Source organism: Onychostruthus taczanowskii, unplaced genomic scaffold (assembly GCF_017590055.1).
Source record: "Onychostruthus taczanowskii isolate IOZ18803 unplaced genomic scaffold, ASM1759005v1 scaffold15, whole genome shotgun sequence".
NCBI classification, from domain to species: Eukaryota; Metazoa; Chordata; class Aves; order Passeriformes; family Passeridae; genus Onychostruthus; species Onychostruthus taczanowskii.
In genome coordinates this window covers 5,618,160-5,639,695 of record NW_024498685.1, presented here as the reverse complement: position 1 = coordinate 5,639,695, position 21,536 = coordinate 5,618,160, and the positions used below count along the sequence as shown (strand labels likewise).

At 39.8% G+C, this 21,536-nt stretch overlaps 1 protein-coding gene across 1 annotated transcript in view; it reads right to left on the bottom strand.

Moving 5' to 3' along the window:
- The window catches only part of STAB2 (stabilin 2), a 77,518-nt gene extending 67,897 nt beyond the window's left edge, over positions 1-9,621 (bottom strand). Inside the window, exons 1-5 of the mRNA XM_041398625.1 lie at positions 9,538-9,621; positions 7,224-7,357; positions 6,183-6,298; positions 2,082-2,167; positions 1,175-1,244 (exon numbers count right to left, since the gene is read on the bottom strand). Of these exons, the coding sequence (XP_041254559.1) occupies positions 1,175-1,244; positions 2,082-2,167; positions 6,183-6,298; positions 7,224-7,357; positions 9,538-9,621 (490 nt within the window). The remainder of the gene's footprint in view (positions 1-1,174; positions 1,245-2,081; positions 2,168-6,182; positions 6,299-7,223; positions 7,358-9,537) is intronic.
- Positions 9,622-21,536: the final 11,915 nt, after the last annotated feature.

Below are 21,536 nucleotides of genomic sequence, written 5' to 3'. Positions count from 1 at the left end.
TCCAGGCAACTAAGAGACCCTTTAAAAATAATTTTTGAAGCCTTAAGTATTCTGAAAAAGGTTTATAGTTATAACTGTTTGAATTATGGCAATGATGCTTTTGAAAAAGGACATTTAGAATTACACTTGGAAAAGTCCAAAAGAGGTGCAGAATTGTATTGCTGACTTCATGTTTAAGCTGCAGTGATGTAGCATGTCCCCTTCCCCCTAAAAACACAGCTTGTGTTCATGCAACACCTGCACTAATTAATTAACTAATGTTAATAGTAATAATATAAAAACCAGGAATGTCTAAGATATTACTGAAAAGCAGCCACAAATTAACATTGTTTATATTTTGCTTACTTTAGAATACCTGGAGGAGCTCAAATATCTGACAGCTGAAGTGTAAAATATTGCTTAAATTTATATGTAATTTAATCACCTAGTAACTTGGAAAATAATTACATTTATGATATTAAATGCATTCAAGTACCCTATTTTCCTGAAAATGCTGGTTCAGTTACATTTCTGTGTATCAACACTGGCATCCAGTGGACAGCTGGTAGAAAAAGGGCCTTTGAGCCAGCAGTGGTGTAGGATTAGTGTAGAAAGGCTGACACAGATTATTTAAATCTGAAACTCCTCAAAAGTAACATTATATAGATCTTGAAGGAAGAAAAGGAGTTTTACTTTGAGATAAGCAACTATTACCACTTAAGAATAAGACTATTTAAATTTTTTTTCAGGCAGTTTTCTGGTTTTTCAGTGTGATTTTCAGCAAGGGTCAGGAAGGTAAAACAGTAGAGACCATTGAGAAGCAGGAAAAGTGGAAAATGTTATATGCATTTATACACTTGTGATACATAAACGTTTTAGACAACACACATGGCTTTAATTGCTCCTTTAGACTTCTGATAGATGTATGGCTAATCAGTGAATTCATCAATCACCCTAACCCCAAAACTAAAGTAAACACGTCCTTTATCACACTTTTGACAGAACTGTAGATCTCCCTGGCACAAAATAGAGCAAAGAGCTCTCTTTCCTTTCCCCACTGTGCTCTCTGAGGCACACAGCAGCTCTTACTGGGAACCCTTTGGGCCTCTACCCATTTCACTGTGATTTTTTAGAGTCTGAATACAGCTTTCACTCCCTTCTTTTCCCTAATCAAATAAAGCAAGTTCAAATTTACCTGATGTGCAGTCAGGACCGAATAAATTGTCTTCAGCACATTTTTCACAGGCTGTCCCACCAAATCCTTTCTGTGAATTACACAATGGAAATCAAAACTTAAGTTTCTCACCTATCTCTATACAGACAAATATATGCTTAGCAGGCTGAAAACAGCAGCTTTTGCTGCCAAAAGGAAATAACATGGCAGTTTCAATCAACTGCTACCACAATCTAGAAAACATTGTCTTTTGAACAATCTTGCCCCCACATATTTTTAAAAAATAATTTGTAGATCTTCAAATCAGATGTTCTAAATATCAAGGTAACAACAAAGTACAATAATCAAGCCTAATGTCCAAATCAGGCTTACAGTTGTTGGGTTGTATTTTCTGGCTGCTTCTGTCTCTGTCTCTTTTTCATATGTCCCCAGAAGAGTATTTTTGATGTAAAGTGAGGATGAACCAGTAGAGGGGGATGTAAAAAAGATTAATTTTATTTTTTTATTAAAAATCTATTTGCCTGAGGTTAAGCACTACACCTTGCACTCTCAGCAAAGGAGCAATGGATGGGGAGTATAGCCCCATGAATAAGTTCTTTCTATTTAGGGAAAAAAAGTCACAAGTTTAAAATTTAAAAAACAGGAACAGAGCCCAATTTAAAAAACAGAGGAACTCAAAACACCTGTCTCAGGAAAGCAAGGTGAAAGAATTTCTTAATAATTCCACCTGAACCTGCTTAAGTCTGGAGAAATAATAGTGTGAAGATAAATGCAGTCCAAGCAAAAAATGAACTCCAAGCTGATCATCACTGCTGTTTCTGGAATATTTTCCAGAATTATCTATTTATAGAGTAGAACACACATTACTCCTTAGGCCAGCTTACATGCTATTGTTGCATTTGTTTTCCATCTAAAAGAGAGGACATACCTGACAAGTGCACGTTCCGTTCCCAGCTATGCCCTGTGAGCAGCGTCCTCTCCCGCTGCATGGCGATGCAGCTCCTCCTGGACAGGCTGGAAATGGCAATGTTTGAGCCATCAGGCTCCTTGCTCTGACCCTTGTGCTCCCCTTGCACACAGGTGGCCACCTTGGCAGCTGCAGGGTTTTGGGCCAAACAGGGATTTTGGGGGACAGCTGCTGTTTTGCAGCTGCCTGAATCTCCTTGCTAGAATTTTAGCATCAGCACACACCACCACCCTCTCTTTTCTGGGAACTTGGATTAGTGACTGTGGTAAAAGGATTGAACAAAAAAATATTTCTCTTATTCTAATGTACCATACGGTTTTGTTCCTGCTGATCCACCTCTGTCTGCCACACCCTAAGCTGTTGGCTTTTCTGTCATAGGCAGAGCTTGCCTGAACACTCTGTGTGTTGATGTAACTCTGATGGATTGATAATTCGCTCTCAGTCAGGATTTTATTTGATGCTAAATTAGGGTTTAATAAGCTTTTTTTTTTTCCCCACCAAAAATTGCATTTTCTTTACATGGGAAATTTTTCCTTTTCCCTGCTACCTTCATAAGACTGTGATAATTTATTCAAATGATCTTGGAAGATGAAATATCTAGATATCTCACAATAAAATCCTGTCCAAGTGGCTGTGGTCACTAATCAAACTTGTGTGCCAAAGGTATGTTATGCTCTTCAGTGCCTCTTGTGCTAAAACCATGGTTACAGGCAGCAGTATAGAAGGTGAGACAGTCTGAACAAAAACCTCAGCCAGCAGGATAAGAAAAAAATGAACATATTTATAATAAAAAGAGATTAATTGTTTTGTCTGAAATGTTTCAACATTCAAATCTTTACCGGAATATTGTCTACAGGAAGTGTATATTACCGTGGTTTTTAGTCAGATCATTCTGTCAGGTTGTCTCTCTTATAGGGGTACCCTTATTTTTCACAGTTGTCCTGCCCCTCCTTGGAAATTATGTACTAACTCTCTTCCATAAGCCTTTCCTTCCTGTAATTAGAATTCCCATTAAGTACCACAATTTTGATGCAGGTGGTATCTAAATGTATCAAACTCCTGCTGGCATCACAGGTACTCTGCTGTACCTTTCTAGTGGATTTATTACCTATAAAGAGTCTCAGAGTTTGTTCTGTGTGGGTGGGGATGGGCAGCACTGATTTATGCTCCCCCTGCCTGAGTTAATCCTGATTTAGAGTATTTAGGTAATGTGGAAGTTTTAGTAAGAATTAATTTGATTTGGACAGAGTGATGAGCAAATAAGTGGATGTGCATGTGTGTACACTTAATTCCACTGAAAGCTCCGGCTTTATACCAGTTGTTAATATTTCTTAATTTATTCCTTAATGTAGTCTGAGGTCTACTGCATCTGCCTAAGCTTCTTTTGAAAAAACAATAAATTTAAAGATTAACATTTAAGTGCTGTTTATCTCTTACATGATGAAATAATAAGATGTTTAAGAATTTAGGTTACTAAATAACTACAAATGAGGGAAAGTAATAAATACATATCCTTTAATTTTTAAAGTGGCTTTTAGTGAATCGTGTTTTCTGGCTACCGTACGACAGCTAAATCTTAAATATTCATGGCAAATGTTTAATAGTTGCACAGAATAGAAAAAAATATATTTGCATGCCTTTATTGAATGTGCAAGGATAGAGAAAACTCAGAGTTCATGGTATAATTCCTATGAAAAGTTACTTTAAAATTGTTGACAAAGCAGATTTTATTTTTGCCCTTGGCATTCATTACACTCCTTGTCTTCACTGCATCTTGTCTCTTGTTTTGATACCAGCACCAAGGGACAGCTTTATCAGCAGTGGGGTAAATTACCAGATTGTTGAACAAGTTTGGCCAGGCAGATAAAAGGCTTCCTGCAACCAGCAGGACCTCAGGAGGCAGTGCTGGGACACGGGAGCAGGGCTGGCACAGTCCCCTGCTGCCACCCTGGGGAGAGGACAGACCTCTGCTTTTATTGAGGATGCTCTTTGAAAAGCAGTAAGGAAGAGATGCTCTTCCTTATCTCTTCACAGCAGTCAGAGTGTGAAGGCCAAGTCTTTGAATCTAAGCCAAAAGAACCTAAATCTATCAGCATTTTTTCCCTTTCATGGACTTAAATTCAGCACTTTCCAAGTGTTATCAAATAGAGCCTCTTAAAATACTTCTCTTCGCCCGACTCCCTGTGAGGCTGAAGCAGTGAGTAGTACTTGAAAAGAAGTATTTGGAACCATACAATTTGATAGCATTAAATTTAGTATCTTTCCTCTTGGCCTTTATTTTTTCTTTGCACATTTCCCCACCCCCCCCCCCTTTATTCTTACAGTCCTTTCTACTCAGTTGGCCATGCCATACACCTTTCAGTTGGTACCCAGGCTTTTCTTAGGAGCCATGGAAATATTTGCCCAGAATGGGAACCTGTGCTGGGGTAGGGAGCAGCTCCTGCTGCACCTGAGCTCCACCAGCTGTAGTACCTGTGGCTGGATGATACTGGCAGTGTTGAAAGGCTGTGCTCTTTCCCCCTGGATCTTTTCTGATCCTGTGCTTTTCTCTTTTTGACTTTATGACTTTTTGCATAGGGGATGGCGTGCAGCTGGATAGCTTGGTGTGCTTCGTGGGGAGGGAAGGGGACAAAAGATCTTTCATTCACACTGTGTGTTTCAGCATGTGCTATCATTTAAGGAAGTCAGAGTGCTATTTAAGACCTAATTTTGTCCTTGCCATCAGATGATAAATGTAAAGCAAACCCCTAGTCAGGGATTTTTGCCCAGCCTCAGGAAGGACCGTCTTTCCTCCAAATATTTCAGCTTGTGCTGTATTCTATTGCAGAGGCTGTGATAATGTAGAGATAGCTATTTTTTTTCCCTCCAAATGAATGCAGAAACAATGCTGAGACCTTGATTCTTTGCTTTTTGGGGTCAGGAAGTTTGTCCAAAGGAAGAGAGGGCTTCCTTGCCTTGGCAGCCTCCTTCACACAGTGGTGCAGGCAGGGCTCTGACTCTGGGGCAGGGGGCTCTGCCCCTCTCCAGAAATACTGCTGCCCCTCGTGTGGCTGCCCAGAGCACCCTGAAAAAGGCAGGATGAGCTCTTGGGCTGCACTTGGAGGTGGGGAGGTGAAACCACCCCACAAGTGACTCTCTTCAGAAGACATGACCACACACTGTGCACTCAGCTCTTTGCCTGGCTTTTCTTCCGAAGCTGCAGTGAGCTGCAGTTTGACTGCTTTCCTCTATTAGATAAGTCATTAGTGTGACTTACCCATTTATCTACTGTTTGCCTTTAGTAGATAAATGACTGGTGTTTAAATAATAGCTTGGGCTAAAATTACAATTTTTTAAAAATCTGTTTTGTGGACAAAGGACTTCACAGACAATGAAACAGACCTTGAGGCCATTAACTGAAGGAGGAAACACTCTGGCTGGGCAGGGAAACTTCCTCTGTGGGTCTGGATGCCCATCTTGGTAGCCTGAGATTTGATGCATTTGTGGAGATGCTGAAAAGCTTTTCCTGAGAAAAGGGGCAGCAGGAGGGGAGGCACTCCTGATTCCCTTGCTTCAGTAATGGCTTTCAGCATTCACAGGCAGTTAAAGAAATAGTTTCAAGTGTAATTAAAAGAAAAGATCCTCCCTGCACCACAAAATCAAGAATTAAAGGGATTTGGAAATATTTCAGTTGCAGATGAAGGTGGTTTTGACCTAAAATGAAACATTCAATTTGTGGTTGGAAAAATCTTAATTTTTAAAATCCATTTTGGTGGTCCTCCTGAATGAAATAATTTTGCAGGCATTGACTGATTTGTTTTGAAAATCTCAAAATCAAGGAGGTTTTCTGAGGCTCTTTACATTTTTCTATTAATATTTCTTTACGAATGAAAATTTGAATACCTGTTTTTCATTCAAATCCCCTAAATTTTAGATGAAAGCTGCTATTTATTTCTACTTTTATAACAAGCTCTGAGGAACAAACTTCTCAGAGCTATAGTTTCTGAAAAGAAGAAAAGTTGCTGCTTTATTTCTGTTCAAATTCTGTATGAAAATAAAACCCCAAAGCCCAAAACATCTCACCCATGCAGTCTGGGCCCCAGTGTCCCTGGCAGCACTCGGGTTGTTCAAATTCCTTCACACAACGGTGCCGACAGCCCGGAAAAGAAAGTGTGAGTGTTTTAATTTCCAGGTAATACCTGTGGAAAACAAGTTAGATCTGCTTTAAAGTACTTAAAAGCCTCCTGTGGGGGAAAATGAAATTCTCAAGTTCTTCTCCTTTCAGTGGCAGACAAGAGAACTTTAAGCTTGGTTGCATTGGTCTACCTTTTTTTCTTCTTCCTTAAAACATGCATTGAATTTCAAAGTCTAAAAAGATCCTTGGAGCTGGTTTTTTTGAACAGTGTATTTATCTTCCCACCCAGGCCTAAATACAGCACATTTCTCTAATTTTTGATTTGAAATAGTATTTTAAAAAATGTTTAATATCAAGGTTCTTTAAATTCTTAGTAAGCTCAAAATAGTTACATTTTTTTAAAAGTACTTATATTTTCTCTAAAATACTGCTTTTCCCCCCCATTTGGAATGGCAAGATGTCAAATTGGTTTTGAGATCTCTTCCTGCCCTTCACCCCTACAACTCCCTGATCTATAAGTGTGAAAAATACTTTATTTATATGATATAAAGATTACCACCTAAATACAGTATATAAATTTATAATACATTTTTGTATCATTCATATCAAGTATGCAGAATAAATATAAAAGAGACTATAATTCTATTCAAGAGAAAATCTGTTAGACCATCAATAGCAATATTTATTTTCCTCTTACATCACTTGCTGTTCAACTTCAAGCAACAAATACCCTGAATGCAGCTTGAGTTCTAGAGTTGGTGAAACCAATGGTAAATGTTCATAAGAAAATTGCATAGACTAGAGAATTTTTGATGTGTATTAATATTTTATAATTAATATTAGAAACAATACTACTATCTATATTAGAAAACTAATGTTAAATACAATAACAATATTATTAATATTAAAAATTGTAAAAATAATATTCATTAATATTACTTAATATTAGAAAACAATATTAATGAGAAAAGCCCTGACAGAGGAGATACCTGCAGTCTGGTGTCCCAGTCCCGTTGGTAATTTTGGTGTAACCAGCAGGGCACTGGGTGTCAAGGTTTAAAGAGCAAGGCACACATTTGGTTTTCATTCTAATGAGCAGCTTTTGATCACATTGCTTCTTCACCTGCAGTAGGAGAAGGATAATTAACAAGAAGGAAAGACACTACCCCAAGTGACATTGCTGAAAAATGAGAAGTTTAACTCAGCTTTGTGCTCACTCACAGCTCTTTTCTGTTCAGCAGGAGCTCCTTATTTTGGAGCTAAACTAGGAAATATATCACATATTAGTGCTGTGCAGGAGCTTTGTCTACACAAAATATATCCAACCACTGCTGGAGAAACCCTTCTAAGCATAATGTTTTTCCTAACAGTGCTTTATCAACAAATGCTGAGTTTGTCAGACTTAAAAGCCAAGTTACAGAGACAGCATCAGCCTACAGAGTGTTAATTCCAAAGCTGTTGACAAGTGCCTTCCCCACTCAAACGCAAAATTAAACAAGGTGTGGAGGAGGCAAAATTAAATCAGCACCACCATACTCATCTAAAGGGCTATGGCTGGTGGTTTCAGACTGGTGTCAAAGAATGACGTCTTGCTTTGCATTCACATCTGGTGGAGATTTTGGGCCTGACCCCACCACAGCACTCAGAGAAGAGCAGTCCCGTTTTGGTTGGTTGGTTGGTTTTTAACCTGTTTTTATGTGTCTATTTTAAAGCAGTAAGTCTTTGCTGAACTGCATCTAATGTTGACTTTATCTTCTTTCTTACTGGTGTTTGTAGAAGCAAGTTCCTCATTCACAAATGGTGAGAAATGACCTAATTCAGAGTATGGTTTTTAAAAGCCAGCAACATAACCCTGTGCAGTCCAGAGGGTCCTGGACCTTCTGGGCACTCATGGGATGCTGCAGCCCCTGCAGAACCTCACAGCTGGTCTGGGTGGGTACCCTGGACCTCGGGCAGGATTTCTACATGTCCCATGGTGGTCCTGGATGAAGCCTCACTCAGCAGTTTCTCAGATTTACAGCTGGACATTTCAGCAGCAAAGGGTGTGAGGATGGATTACAGACACTGATAAGGAGATTGAGCTTCATAACCTCTGAGCCACTCTAAGTGATTGCCACCACCCACAAACAAGCACATTCCAACATCTATTTCGTTGCCAAATTTTAATTTTCATAACTGCACTGTTTAAATCTGGTCTGGGTAACACTGAAATATTTGGGTAGTGAAATTCTTTTGTTGTGTAAATGCTTTTCAGGTGTTCTTGCAGTAAAAATGTGACCTTTTCCCAGATATGAGCATAATGTGAATACAGCTTGAAAAGAAATTTGGTTTTCATCAAGAAGTCACTCCACAAAATTTCATTTTTGGAATAATAAAATTCATTGAGTGTTTTGAAAAGGAAAATTATAAATAAAAATAACTTATTCCCTTTCTCTACCACCAGCTGTAAAACACTATTTGTTTTGGAATGCTAACATTATTTCTACTTTCTCCCAATTTCTCATTTCCCCTTTTTGTTTTTAGAGAAAATGGAAGAAAGCTGACTTTTTAGTGACTCTTCTTTTAAGTTTTTTTTTTTTAAGAAAACATATGTTCCAGTAGTTTTTATACATTTCAATGTATGTTTCCATTTAAAAACTGCAACCAACCAACAACAATAGCAACAAAACACCTGAGTGTCATCCTTTTCCCCCTTAAAATTCCTCTCTTTTTGTTTCCTCTTCTAAATCTGTTCTGCCTCTCTACAAGTGTGGTGAAAACAGATGTTGTGAAATTCCACAGATTCACAGTATTTGTACATGACAAATGCAACACTTCCCCAAAGGTCTACAAACTCCTTAATTATGTTTATAACTTTGTGTTATTACTTTACATAGCTCAATTCCTTTGATTTTTTTATCCCTTACCTGTCTAAAATAGCTTTTCCTCCTTTTAGTTAGTAGGAACAGATGATTTTCACTATAGAAAAATTTCTGCTTTCATCTTCTGACTTACCAGAAATCCTAATCAATTTCTTTTGATAAATGCATTATTTACAGTCTTTTATCACATGTGCCAGTTTTAGAGACTTTTTCAGTGTACTCATGCTATATAGTTTGAGCCAAATTCTCCTACGGAACAAACAGATGCATTTCTGTTATTTCAGAGGACTGAATTACAGGTTATAATTCATTGTCATATGCACTAGTGACTGTTAAAGTGAGTTTTTCTGCCATAAGATACAGTATCTGACAGCTGTTCTCTCTATAATACAGAGTAAAACAGACAAAAAAAAAATCCATTATATAAAAAGCTGCTTCTTACCTCATCTTGGAGTCGTGATGTCAAACATAGTTTCATTGCAACCAAAAAAGCAAAAAAGAATAAAAATCCTGGACTTTTTTCCATTGTGAATCAGACTTTTTTCTTTCAGAGCCGTCCAACATGAAAATTCAAATTTTTACATGAAATGATTGTTAGGGGTGCTGTTCTTTCTGCATTCTCAGGCAAATACTTTTAACAGGACTCTTGTCTTACCCAAGGTAAATGAGTGAAGGATAAGGCATGCAGAGCTTGCCTAGGCAGGAGAGATTCCAAAATGCAGAGTATTTGGTGAAAGCTGTCACTGGAAAGCTGAATAAAACCTCCCTCACTGAATGCCAGGATATCCTGACAGGGCTCCCATCATTTATTCCTCTCTCTGGAGCTGCTGATAGTACAAAACCAAGGACACTGAACTGTTATGACAGAAGATGATTCTAGGTGAGCATGGATAGGGGGCTGGAATAGCTACTGGGCTTCTTATTATTATAGTTATTTAACCAATCTAAGGGAGAGCAAAGGATCTCTGGAAGTTGGCTTATCAGCCCTGATAACAAAAGGACAGGTCACCCCAATGGGGTTCTGGGGAGAAATACAATGGATTTTATCTCAGGAGGCCAAAAGAACCTCTTCCAGATTTGCTTAGCTAGATAAAAAGGGTCATATTTTTTCTCCCTTTTTGCTATTTTTGTTAAATCATTTTGACTGATTTTTCTGGAGCTAAGCAGAGGAAAATTGACTCAGCTGTATTACTTGAGTGTGGTTGGGAGAGATGAATATTCAGATTTGCCAAAAGTCTTTTGATTTTGCCATTTTGATTTGCCAAAACCAAGACTTTTTCTTTCTTCTCAGAGTTTTTCAGCCATTTCTGGTGCTGCTCTTTGCCACTGCTCTGGTCAGTCTTGTGCAGACTTTCTCATGTCACAAATAATGTGGCTCCCTCCAGTTTTTCAGCTTTGCCTGGTCCCCCAGCCTTAGAATTTTTTTCTGTCATTAGAAGGTGCTCCTTATACAAAGCTGTGCTTTATAACACCCTATCTTTAAATCTGGGTGGTTTTCCTAAAGAGCTGAGTGGTGATAAACATGCAACATAATGTACAAATCCATCTACTTTTGTTCCATGCTCTAAAAGAACTCTGCAAAATCACTGGGATGGCAGGGCAAGGTGTTTCCTGTGCACTCATCAAATCCTGTTCCTTTCTCTGTACGATGAGGAAAGTAAATCATTCCTTGTTTATGCAGACATGATAGCAGCCAGGGTTGTGATGGACCTGCTGACAGTAGGTACGTTCCTTAGAAGGGCTGTTTCTTCTTTCTGAGGTCAAGGAATATTTGCAATGTACAATGTAAAAATTTGCAGATTTGCAATTGTACAACGTGCAGTCTGGCCTGGAGGAAGGGATGGCTCAGGTTTTACTCCAAAAGCAGAATGCTGGGGGATCTCCTCTTCTGCATGGTGATAGCCCACGGCCGCATCCCATTCTTTGTGGGAATTTTGGGAGTGCAATTCACCCTCCCAAATCTGCAGAGTGGCTGTCTGGGCAGGATCAGTGCCCCCTGGGCAAAGCACACCTGCCTGGTCCCTGTGTGGGTGCTGGCAGGAGCTGGCAGCTCCTTCAGCAGCTTGGGATCGGCCGGGTCTCTCGCCCGTTACCGCTTCGGGCAGTGCGGTGGTGAAAGGAGCTGTAAATCAAGCACGTCCCTTTCCTGTCCTGTGGGCTGAGATAAAAAGTAGCAGCATCAGCTCTCTTGTTATCTGCTCTTGCCTCTTGTATAGGCATTTGTGCGAAGTAAACTCTTTTTTTCCTTTCCTTCACTTCCCTTCTCATCAGGCCATGGCCTCCTCCCTAACTGCTGTGGTGACTGCTTTCCTTGTTCCAGAGGGACCAGCCATCCTTTCCTCCTGTTGCTGATGGGCATTTTCCTTATTCCTGAAGGTTACAGACTCTGCCAGGTGCTGAACAACCCTACAGCCGTGCCTGGCTTGCTCCTACCCTGCTTTGGGCAGAAATTCAGACTAAAAGATCACCTGGCACCCAGGGTGCGTCCCTGGGGGTGGGAAGGTGCCACCTCTGTGCTTGAAGCAGCCTGTGCAGGGTGGCAGGGTGTCTGCCAGCTTGCCCGGGAGTAGCCTCCTGAAAGCTGGCATCAGTTTGGCATGGGGAGCCCAGCCAAGCCTCCCTCCTCAGATTGCCCTGTGTCTCAGCTTCTGGTCACCCTTGTACCTCTGAACATTTTTAGGTTGCAAGCAGCGTGGTGAAAAAGAGCATTAAGAATCACTGTGTGTACTTTAATACTGCAAATACCAGGTGCTGGGCCATTCCCTTTTGCATGTCACAGTTTTGCTCTGCTTTGCTATTGCATTCAGGGACTGGGTGCTCCCACTTTAGGTAATTATGAACTAGTTGTCTTTTTGCTTTCTTCATCCACCTGCTGCCTCTCCCCAAGTTACTGCTTCTGTTTCTGTGCTGTAAATATCACCTAACCAGAGAAAATGTGATGACTCATTTATGTAGATGCTTTTGAAAATAATATTTGTGCTTATTTCAGCATCACCATGAGGTAGTTGCTCTTTCTCAGAGCCAGGTTCATGAGGTCAGTTCAAAAGTAACTCAAAATCAGCAGAGATACAGACATAATGGCTGCAGCACTTGCTTTGTTCTACACAGTTTTGATGGCTACTCAACTTCCTGCATTTTAAAAATTTTGGTTGAATATTGACCACATAGCCTGCACTGTATTTTGTTCTCCTTAACTTTCAGAATGTGAAGCTCATGCAACCAGAGGTGACTGAACTTCACATGATGAGGTCTCAGAGACTCATACAAAGCTCAGCCATCTCACAGTCATATTGCCAAAACACCATTTCAGAGGAAGAAATAAGAAAGACTACTTTGAAAGAAAGCACTCATTGCAGCCTGAACATTTGTGTGCTCCACATGATAAAAGCTGATATTGCTACCCCACCTGCAGTTCAGCTCCTCTCCCAGGGGTGCAGCCTATTTAGAGATCTTAGAGTGCCAAGGGTGAGGGCAGTATTGAGCTAAATTTGATATTCTTACTTGGTAATTTGGAAGTAAGCAGAAGAAAATCAATGAATTATTGTTTATTTTACTGTATGTGGCTTCTGTTTTAGAGCCAGTCACAGCAGGAAAACTGTCACAGGGGTGTTTGAATACAGTTGGAGGCTCCACATGTCTGAGGGAAGTCACTTTGCTCTTTGTTTGGAAACTGGCTAAAGCACCTTGCAGAGGGGTAGGGAAATATAAAATGTGTTCATAAGAAGAAAGCTTCCTGGGGGGGGAGGCTTTGGCTCTGCCGAGAGAAACGTCTGAATGCTAATTGTAGGTGGGAGGAAGGGGGGTACAAACCATCAAGTTGCCTAGGAGGAGGCTTGGGGAAAGGAGGGGGGAATATTTGGGAAATACTGCCTTTGATTAACACAGACTTAATTGGAACATAACAAAGAGATATAAACAAAAAGGGTTTGGCAAGTTAAATCTTTCCAGTGCCATACATCTGAGGAAGGCAACGGTGGCCTACAGAGAGCCTGAATGGGCAATGTGGAAAATGCCAGGGGTGTGTAATTTTATCTGCGGGGTTATGACAGCCATCATTTTGAAACACGGTGACTATCAGAACTAATTAATTCTCCAGGCCCAGAGGATGCACTGGGCTGGAGCTGCAGCTGGTATGCTGAGGAATGCCGCGCACCCGGCCGCGCCAGCGCCTTTATCCATGCTAATGAGGGAGAAGGCACCGACAGCTGATCTAAACCCCAATGTGCTCACCACGCATACAGCTGATGGCAATGCAGACTGCCAGGCAAGGGGTGGTCTTAGCCATAGATTAGATCCTCATAGTGGCCTCTTCAGCTTTCTTTCCCTTCTGGGTTTTTTTTTGTTGGTGGGGTTTTTTTTTTTTTTGGTGTCCTCAAAAGAGTCTTTCAGCTGGTGAAATTGTAAACAAAAGGGATTCTAGCTGAAGCCGTGGCGAGAGGGCTTTGCTAGGGAGCCATGAGGAGAGTGGTGTGTACGGTGCTAACTTGGACTTTGATAGTTACCACAAATTTTCAGGGCTGGCTTGGGCTGGGGAGCTGTAATGCTGAGCTTAGAATCAGTATTGTGCACTAAAACTGAGCTACCACAAAATCAGGGCTGCTCACAGGTACCTCTGCTACCCTTTCATGTTATCTGTAATTGCATGTTGCTTTAAAAAGTGGAAGTCATTCTCAAGGAATGGGAAAAGTCCCAGGTCATGTAGGTTCTGTAGGATACAGGAGTTATTGATAAGTCTCCAATTTCTTGGAAGTGTTCTCCATGTACAGCTGTGAGACAGATGCACAAGAGGATGAATCTACAGGGTTCCTGGGCAGCAGTGCCATGGGGCAGGGGAAAGGACTTAGTAACCTGGATCTGGAAGTATAGGTGGTTTACAGGAATATTAAAATCATCTTTGTGTCCCTGTCTCTGCTTTCCATCTACTGCCTTGTCTTTCTTGATAGACCATGCACAGACTCTGATCCCGTGTTGCTGCCAGCCAGTGGTGTGATCAGTGGATGAGGTACAAAAATCTCGATTTTCGTTGAACACTGTGGCTTTTGCTGGTGGTATTACACGCTTCAGAATCATTAAATTTCACATTTAATGGAGTTTAAATACAGCATGTATTCCTTGCAGAGATTTGAAATAAAATTAATTGCAATTCTTAACTGCTGGGTAAATACACTAAAATAAATTTGTGGTTTGAGTTAACATCAGGGTGTGTAATGCCAGCATGTAAGGAGCTTCAGCTTTAAGATGTGATCAAAGAATATTGGAAGCTAGGAACCAATAAAGGGCTTTCAAAGCTGGCTCAAATGGACCGTTATGGCATTTCTCAAGCAAACTTATTTTGCAGTTTATAAACATGCAGGAAGGATGGTGGTTTTTTTGGTATGTCTTCTACTACAGTTCTGCTAAGGTTGCAGTATGTAAAGGAAACATATTAGGAAAACCCTGAGATTCCAGGATTTGGGATGGATAGAGGGATGTACAGCATGGATTTCTGGTGCTGTAAATGTTACATTGATTTTTCTAACCCTGTGGTAGAGAAGCAGGACAGAGAGTGGCACATACATTTCAGATCTTAGCAGGTAGCTGTGGTAGGACTGGGGATGTTTGGGAAATCCAGGCACCATAAGTTAAGGGATTTTGTGGAGCTGAGGAAGGAGCAGAGGCTGTGTTTTTCCTGCAATGTAACTGCAATGTAATAAATGTTTACTGCAATGTAATAAATGTTTACTGCAATGTAAACCTGACGACTTCCTTCCTCACACTAGATAATGCAGAGAGCTTGCTTTAATTTTAGTCTATGTAGAACTTGTCTGGTCTCACAGTAGTATTTTTGTTTTGTCTAGTCAGACTTAAAGCTAGATTAATATAGTTAATAATTCACTACAAATGGAACTGAATTGCAGATACTGATATGGAGCAATCAACCCTTGCTCAGCTTTTTATTTTTCTTTTTCTCTCCTTTTTAAATGCAGCCTTTATAGCATTATCCAAATTTGCTTGTTTGTGACTGGCTATAGAGATTGATTTCAGCCAATTATCTTGTCTAGGAAAAGCCATCCTCAAATCTGATTGAGAAAGCCAATTGTGCAGAAAACAATGTGACATGATTCCCACAAATAGAACAGTAACACAATGTTATTTTTCGTTGTCTTCCTCCTCATGTTGTGTAAACTTGCCGTGGCTTACATCAAGTTACAGGGCTGTGTGATGTGCTCTGCTAGCTGGGTGACTCAGAGTGGGAATGCAGAACGGGAATCCCTAAGCCACGGCCGGCCACAGGGACATCTGGCATTGCTGGGCAGAGCCAAGCGTGGTGTTCCTGGCGTGGGGTAGGGGGGGCAGGCCAGCAGAGACTCTGAGCTTCTGCCATAGGAAACGGAGCTGGACTGGGGAGAAGGAAGCTCAGGCTCTGGGTTTGGCTCTGTTATTAAAAGCTGTGGATAAGCCACTCTCCCTTCTGCCTTGGCCGTGCCTTCTCTCCTTTCTGCCTCTCTATAGTTTGCCTGTGTCAGCGCCTCCAAAGGGGACACCAGAGGCGAGGATGGCTCCTGGCGAGCAAATCTCCACCAGCATCCTCCGCCCCGCTCCAGGTCAGTGCGCTGGACCATGGAATGCTCCAGGATGGAGGGGACGCCGAGCATGACCCCGTGCGGGACCCTCGGCGGGGCCACCGGAGGGCAGCAGAGCCCAAGGCACCGCTCCGAGCCCCCGAGCCGCGGGAGCCGCGCCGGGAAGCGGCTCCAAGAGCCCCGCGAGCCCCGCCGCGGGAGCGGAGCGGGAACGCGCTTGCAGGACTGGGGTGGTTTCCCAAAATTGGTCTGAGAGCACGTGGGGATAGAGAAATATAGAAAAGAAATAGGGATTAAAATGTGTGATATATAGAAAACAAATCAGTGAAAGGAAAATATGAAATATGTAAAATATAGATATTATTATAAAAATATATAAAAACATAAGAGACAAATACATAAAATATATTAAATAAATACTTAAATGTATAAAATGAACATAAATATATAATACATCTATAAAATAAACAGAAATCATATAGAATAAAGATATAGAAATACAATTAAGTCAATATCAAAATGATGCATGTTTGCATGTTATATACACACACACATATATATATATACACACACACATATATATATATATATATATTTGGAAACAGTCATCGTATTGCAAAGAGTACAAAGTAGAGAGGTAGAAGAGAGAGGTTACAGTCAGACACCTGCACAAACATATCCTGCATCTCAGAAAATGAGCAGCCAGAGAACTGTTCACATTCCCCTGACTCACACAAAGTTATATATACACTATGAGTAAGAAATTTGAATGATTTCAAATCCATGGGATCATCTGCTAAAGATTCATCCAAAAGATTCTGCTTTGTTGAAAACTAAACTTTGTTACAAAGTTAACTGTTTGGCGTGGGGTTTTGTTTGTTTGTTTGTTTTATGGTGATAAAGTAAACAAGGATTCTTACCAGTTCTACAAAAGCTATGCTAAGAGGACTATACTTTGTGGTAAACACACTGGAAAGTCTAAATAAACAGAAAAACATAGCAGCAGTGTTACTGGCAATGAGATTAGGCTGAGAACATGCAGAAAACCTCTTCAAAGGCTCACCTATGTGTAGCAAGGCTCTTTACAGGAGACACTTTGTAGGTGAGGACTTTGCAGAGTCCTTTCAAACAGATAAGTTTTGTATATGTCTGATGTAACACAAAAGAGCTACAATTTTAAAAGCTTTGATGAAGAAGTCAAGTATTTAGAGTTAAGAACTAGAGTCCAGATGTCCTCCCCAATGCTGTCATGCACTTTAGCAGTTAGACAATATCATGAAGTAGTCCTCTGAAGAGTAGAAAACAGTAGAAAATAAAAAGGTTATGTAGGGGTTATAAAATAGAAACTTTCTACTTTGTTTTTGAGTGCTTGTCATATTTTCAAATTTAATTTTTTTTTAAATTTCTGTGGCTTTTATGTGGTTGTTGTTTGGTTGGTCAGGGTTTTAAAAAAGGTTTTTGGAAATTTTATCAACTAAAATATTAAAATTAAAAAAAAAAAAAGAAAAAAAACCATCTGTAAATAAAGTTTCAATGCAGTTATTTCAAATCCACCCAGGTGATTAGCTACAGTGACAACACTGATGATGGGAAGCTCTAAGGAGGGAAAATTTACATCTTTGGGCCCAGTACCAGTACTGGTATTTTCAAATGCATCTCTTCCTGGTCCTGCCAGATACTCTTCCAAGACTCTCATCCAGCAGTATCTCTCTCTTTCTGTGATTGCAGAGTGTATTTTAATATCAATTAACATGAGCAATGAAAACAGTGTAAAGGCATATCATTTCACATTCACAACTTTTTATTAGCATCCTCTTTTTGCCCATCATCATCAATGACACTGAACCAACCATAACCCCAAAGTCCCTGTATGTGTCCGTACATGACAAATGCTGGCTGGCTGCCCACAGGTTTTTAGGGATAAGGAATGGCACTGTAGGACAGTGAAATTTAAACTTCAAGTTATTGTTTGTTTGGGATTTTTGTGGGTTTTTTTTTTGTTGTTGTTGGGGTTTTTTTTGTTTGTTTGGGGTTTTTTTTTGTTTGTTTTTTTTTTTTTTTCAATTTTGACCCGCAGCTGTGAAATTATATAAAAACTTCAGGAATCAGTTGGAAAATTACTTTATTGATCTCTTGGGGGGAAGCAAGCTTTACTTCCTAGAAGAAAACCAAAAAAATAATTAAAAATATGACTTGATTATTTTAATGACAGAGATTATCTTCATTCTTCCTCTGACTCTAGTTTCCATGAAAAATATCGAAAGATCTGGAAGGATCTGGAGAATGAAAATGGAGATATTAGAACATTAGGAAGTGATAAATGTCTGTGTGGAGTAGGTAGAAAACTAAAAAGGGATAAAATGAATAGAGGTATTATGATGTGTAGAAATTTTTAATAGGATTTTCTTGGTTTTTCTTATTCTACAGTAAGAAATTTTTTGAAAGAATTGCCTTTAAAAAACAACAACAACAACAACAACAAAAAAGCTGCTTCTTTGTAAATAAGAGGTGAAAGAGCTTTCAGCCATTTCTGCTAGTGCAACTTTTCTCTTCCTTATTGCATAATTGTAGGTAGGTAACTCTTCACTTTTTAGAAGTTTGTGGTTTAAAATTGTTTCACAGACTTCCTATGCAGCTTTTAGCTAGAATGTATAAGAAGTAAACTCTTTTTTCTTGTAGAAAGTATTTGGAATAACTTTTTTGGTTAAAAAATTTTACTGAAGGAAAAACATGAGTGTTCACTTTTTTGCCTCAGTTGCTGGATAAAACATCTGTGGTGCACTGGATTCCTCAAAGATGTAGCAGCTCATCTCAAACTTTGTTGAGGAGCAATTCAATTGCCTAAACACTGGCATCTAGTGCTGCTTTAGATGTCTTTGGTACTAGTGAGTGCTGTGGCTTCCTGGAGTAGTATCTGGCAGTCACATGGGATAGCAGGAGGCCTCTAAAACAGTCATAGGCAACTAAAACACATCCTGTGGGTATAAGGATTCCAAGGAACTAGAAACCTGAAAGCATCAACAGCTGCAGAGTTAGTGTGGCTATTGAGGGCTGGGTGTAGGATGACAACACATTTCTCCTTTTCAAGTCCCATCAGGCAAACATCTATAGAATCACAGTTTTTAAGTTGCAGATTTCTCTCTTTCTTACTTGTGAATCCAGAAGTCAGTAAGCAGTGGCTGCCTGGAGGTTCTGAGAACTTCAGTGCATGGAACCAGTGTTCTGAGGGGAAATCAAGCTCATTCCTTGAATCACTACCTTCCTTCATAAAAGGTTTTTTTTTCAATCCAGGATTTTTGTTGGGAAATCAATATAACACAGTCACAATTTGTTGTTTATGTGATGTAGTCTGCAATCAGAGGGTAGAGTAGATACTCACCTGTTCCAATCAACCACTGCTGAGTATTTCAAGAGGTGCTATGAAGCAAGTTTTCTGTCTGAGATCCAGCTCTCACTGGCTTGGCACTCTCAGCTGCTGACTAATTTTCCAAAAGAACTCAGTTCTCATTGTGACTATTACGACCAGATTTTCAAAAGATTTCAACAGACTGAGTGCTGAGCTTCTTTGAAAATATCCTAATAATTATTTAGGTGAGTAAATAGCATCTGACTCTGGTTCTAAAAGCTGATTCTTTCTGGAAAGTCTAACCACTCAGTGGTGTATATTATGAATTTTTCATGTTCCCTGTATGTGATTTGCTTTTATATATTTTCAGCATTTGAGCTGTTGTAGATGCAGAATTTCTGCAAAACTAGAAGAGTAGAGCAGCCATAGATTGCACTAGGGTGCAATAATTCAGGATCAATGAAATGCAGCCTTCCTATTGATGGGTTGATCACATTAAAACTTGAATGCTGTTATTGAGCAAAGTTTCCTGAGTCGCTGATAAGTAGCAAGAGAAGATATGGTAGAAGAGTGAGGGTGAATTCTTCAGTCAGTGTTAATAGACAAAGTCTAGGGTGAAAAGAGACAGTGCTGATGGCAGTCTTGCCTCCAAGGATGACAGCACTGGGGACAGCAGTGAAGCTTTTAACCCTGCCTCCATTACAAAGTTGGATTTAACTAACACAGTGCTGAAGAGGCAAAATGCCCAAATTTGTGTTCTTGGCAAAACTTCTGAGTGAACACGTTATTCTGAATTTAACACTTGAGATATGTCAGAGTGCAAGAACATAGCAACATGCCATGTAAAATCAAAGACGCATTTGATGTTCTCTTCTTGGGAGTGCTCAGTACTGAAGGTGGAGCAAAAGAGTATAAGAAACAGGCCAAATGCAGAATAATGCTCTCGAAGTACTTTTTCAGGATTCTGCCTCTAACAAGATATTTTTATCTGGTTTATATCTTTTTTTTTTTACCTCCATGGCCTCTTCTGGACATAACTTCCACAGTGTAGTTGCACTCCATGTGAAAAAGCTCATCTCTTATTTCAAACCTTTTGTCAGATGCTGGGGTGTGAGATATAGCGAATACTCTATGACTTTGTGAAATTGTACCATCCCTCCAAACTCTGCCCCTATTAGTTTTGGTTTTTTTCAGGCACAAGTGCTATGTTTGATGTAGTTTCCCCTCATACGTGAATCTCCCTGGATCTCTGACCTCAGTTTTCTCTGAGCTAAAACCTCTTCTGGCTCATCTCTGTAGTTTTGGAAATGAGAAGATCTAAGTTGCCTACAGCAGTCAAGATGTTTATGCCTCACAGATTTCTCTTGCTATATAACAGTATTTATTCTTCTTCATTCTCAATTCACCTTAAAAATCTCAGCATTGTGTAAGTTTTTCTGCCTATTCTTAAAAGTGGAGCTGATAGTACAGAGAGGGACGCACAAGGGTGCCATATTTTATTTATGGAGTATGAATACTGGTTTGAGGACAGTTCTTGGGCTACGGTTATTTTTTCCATGCATGTGTGGATTAATGCAGGATTTCATTTGCTGCTCGTCCCCCCTGGCTTCTTGTGAAATGCTCTTGCATCTCCCCAGTCAGTTAGCCTTACAATCAACCTCTCTGAGCATTTTCATAGCACGTTATGTTTTGTTGCCTCATTAACAGCTCCATTTTCAACTATAATTTCAGCATAGTAATGCATCTCGCTTCCCAGCCAGTATTTTCTCTCTGTGTGAAAATCACCTTTGCCTCATTTCCTATATTTCAGTTAGCTGCTAAACCACTTGAGGAACTTCTTTCCATAACCACTTCCATTTCATCTAATGTTTCTTTATCCAAAAGCCAGGTGTTGGTGCAGACATGTACTCCCACCTTCTTTTACTCTTTGAGGCAGAGAAATGAGAATAGTTTGGTCGTTTGGGACTCATGCAGAAGTATGGCAGTGATATTGTAAAGTGAAATATTTATTATTTTTGTTTCAAAATGGGTGAGAATATCTAAACTATATAATGTTGGTTTCATGAAAACTGTCCAGTGAACAGTATATTGTTCTGTGCTTTGAAAGCAAAGGTGGTGCAAAAGACAGAATTACAGGATTATTTTGAACAGTCTTTGAATAACTTGTTTTCTGACTGGCTTGTTGCTATAACCTCCTGCTGCCCCCAGTGTGTTGTCTTTGGTTGGAAATTAGATACCTGCACAGAGCTGCAAACATCATCTGCAGAACATGAAATAGAAAATCTCAAATGTATTTGGAGTGAGGCTGCCCTATATATTGGATACAAAGAAGTGTACTTTGAGACATGATGTTGCGGAAGTTGTATTTTCTTCTTTCAATTATTTAAACCACTTGAGCTTGTCTCTCAAACTTAATAACACCATGAAAATCCCCTGGTGAAGCTACAGTTTTATGATACCAGGTAGGGTGTATTTTATTTTCTATTTCCAAAATTATTATTTGTCAGCACTCTAGATTGCTTTTCTGTAATT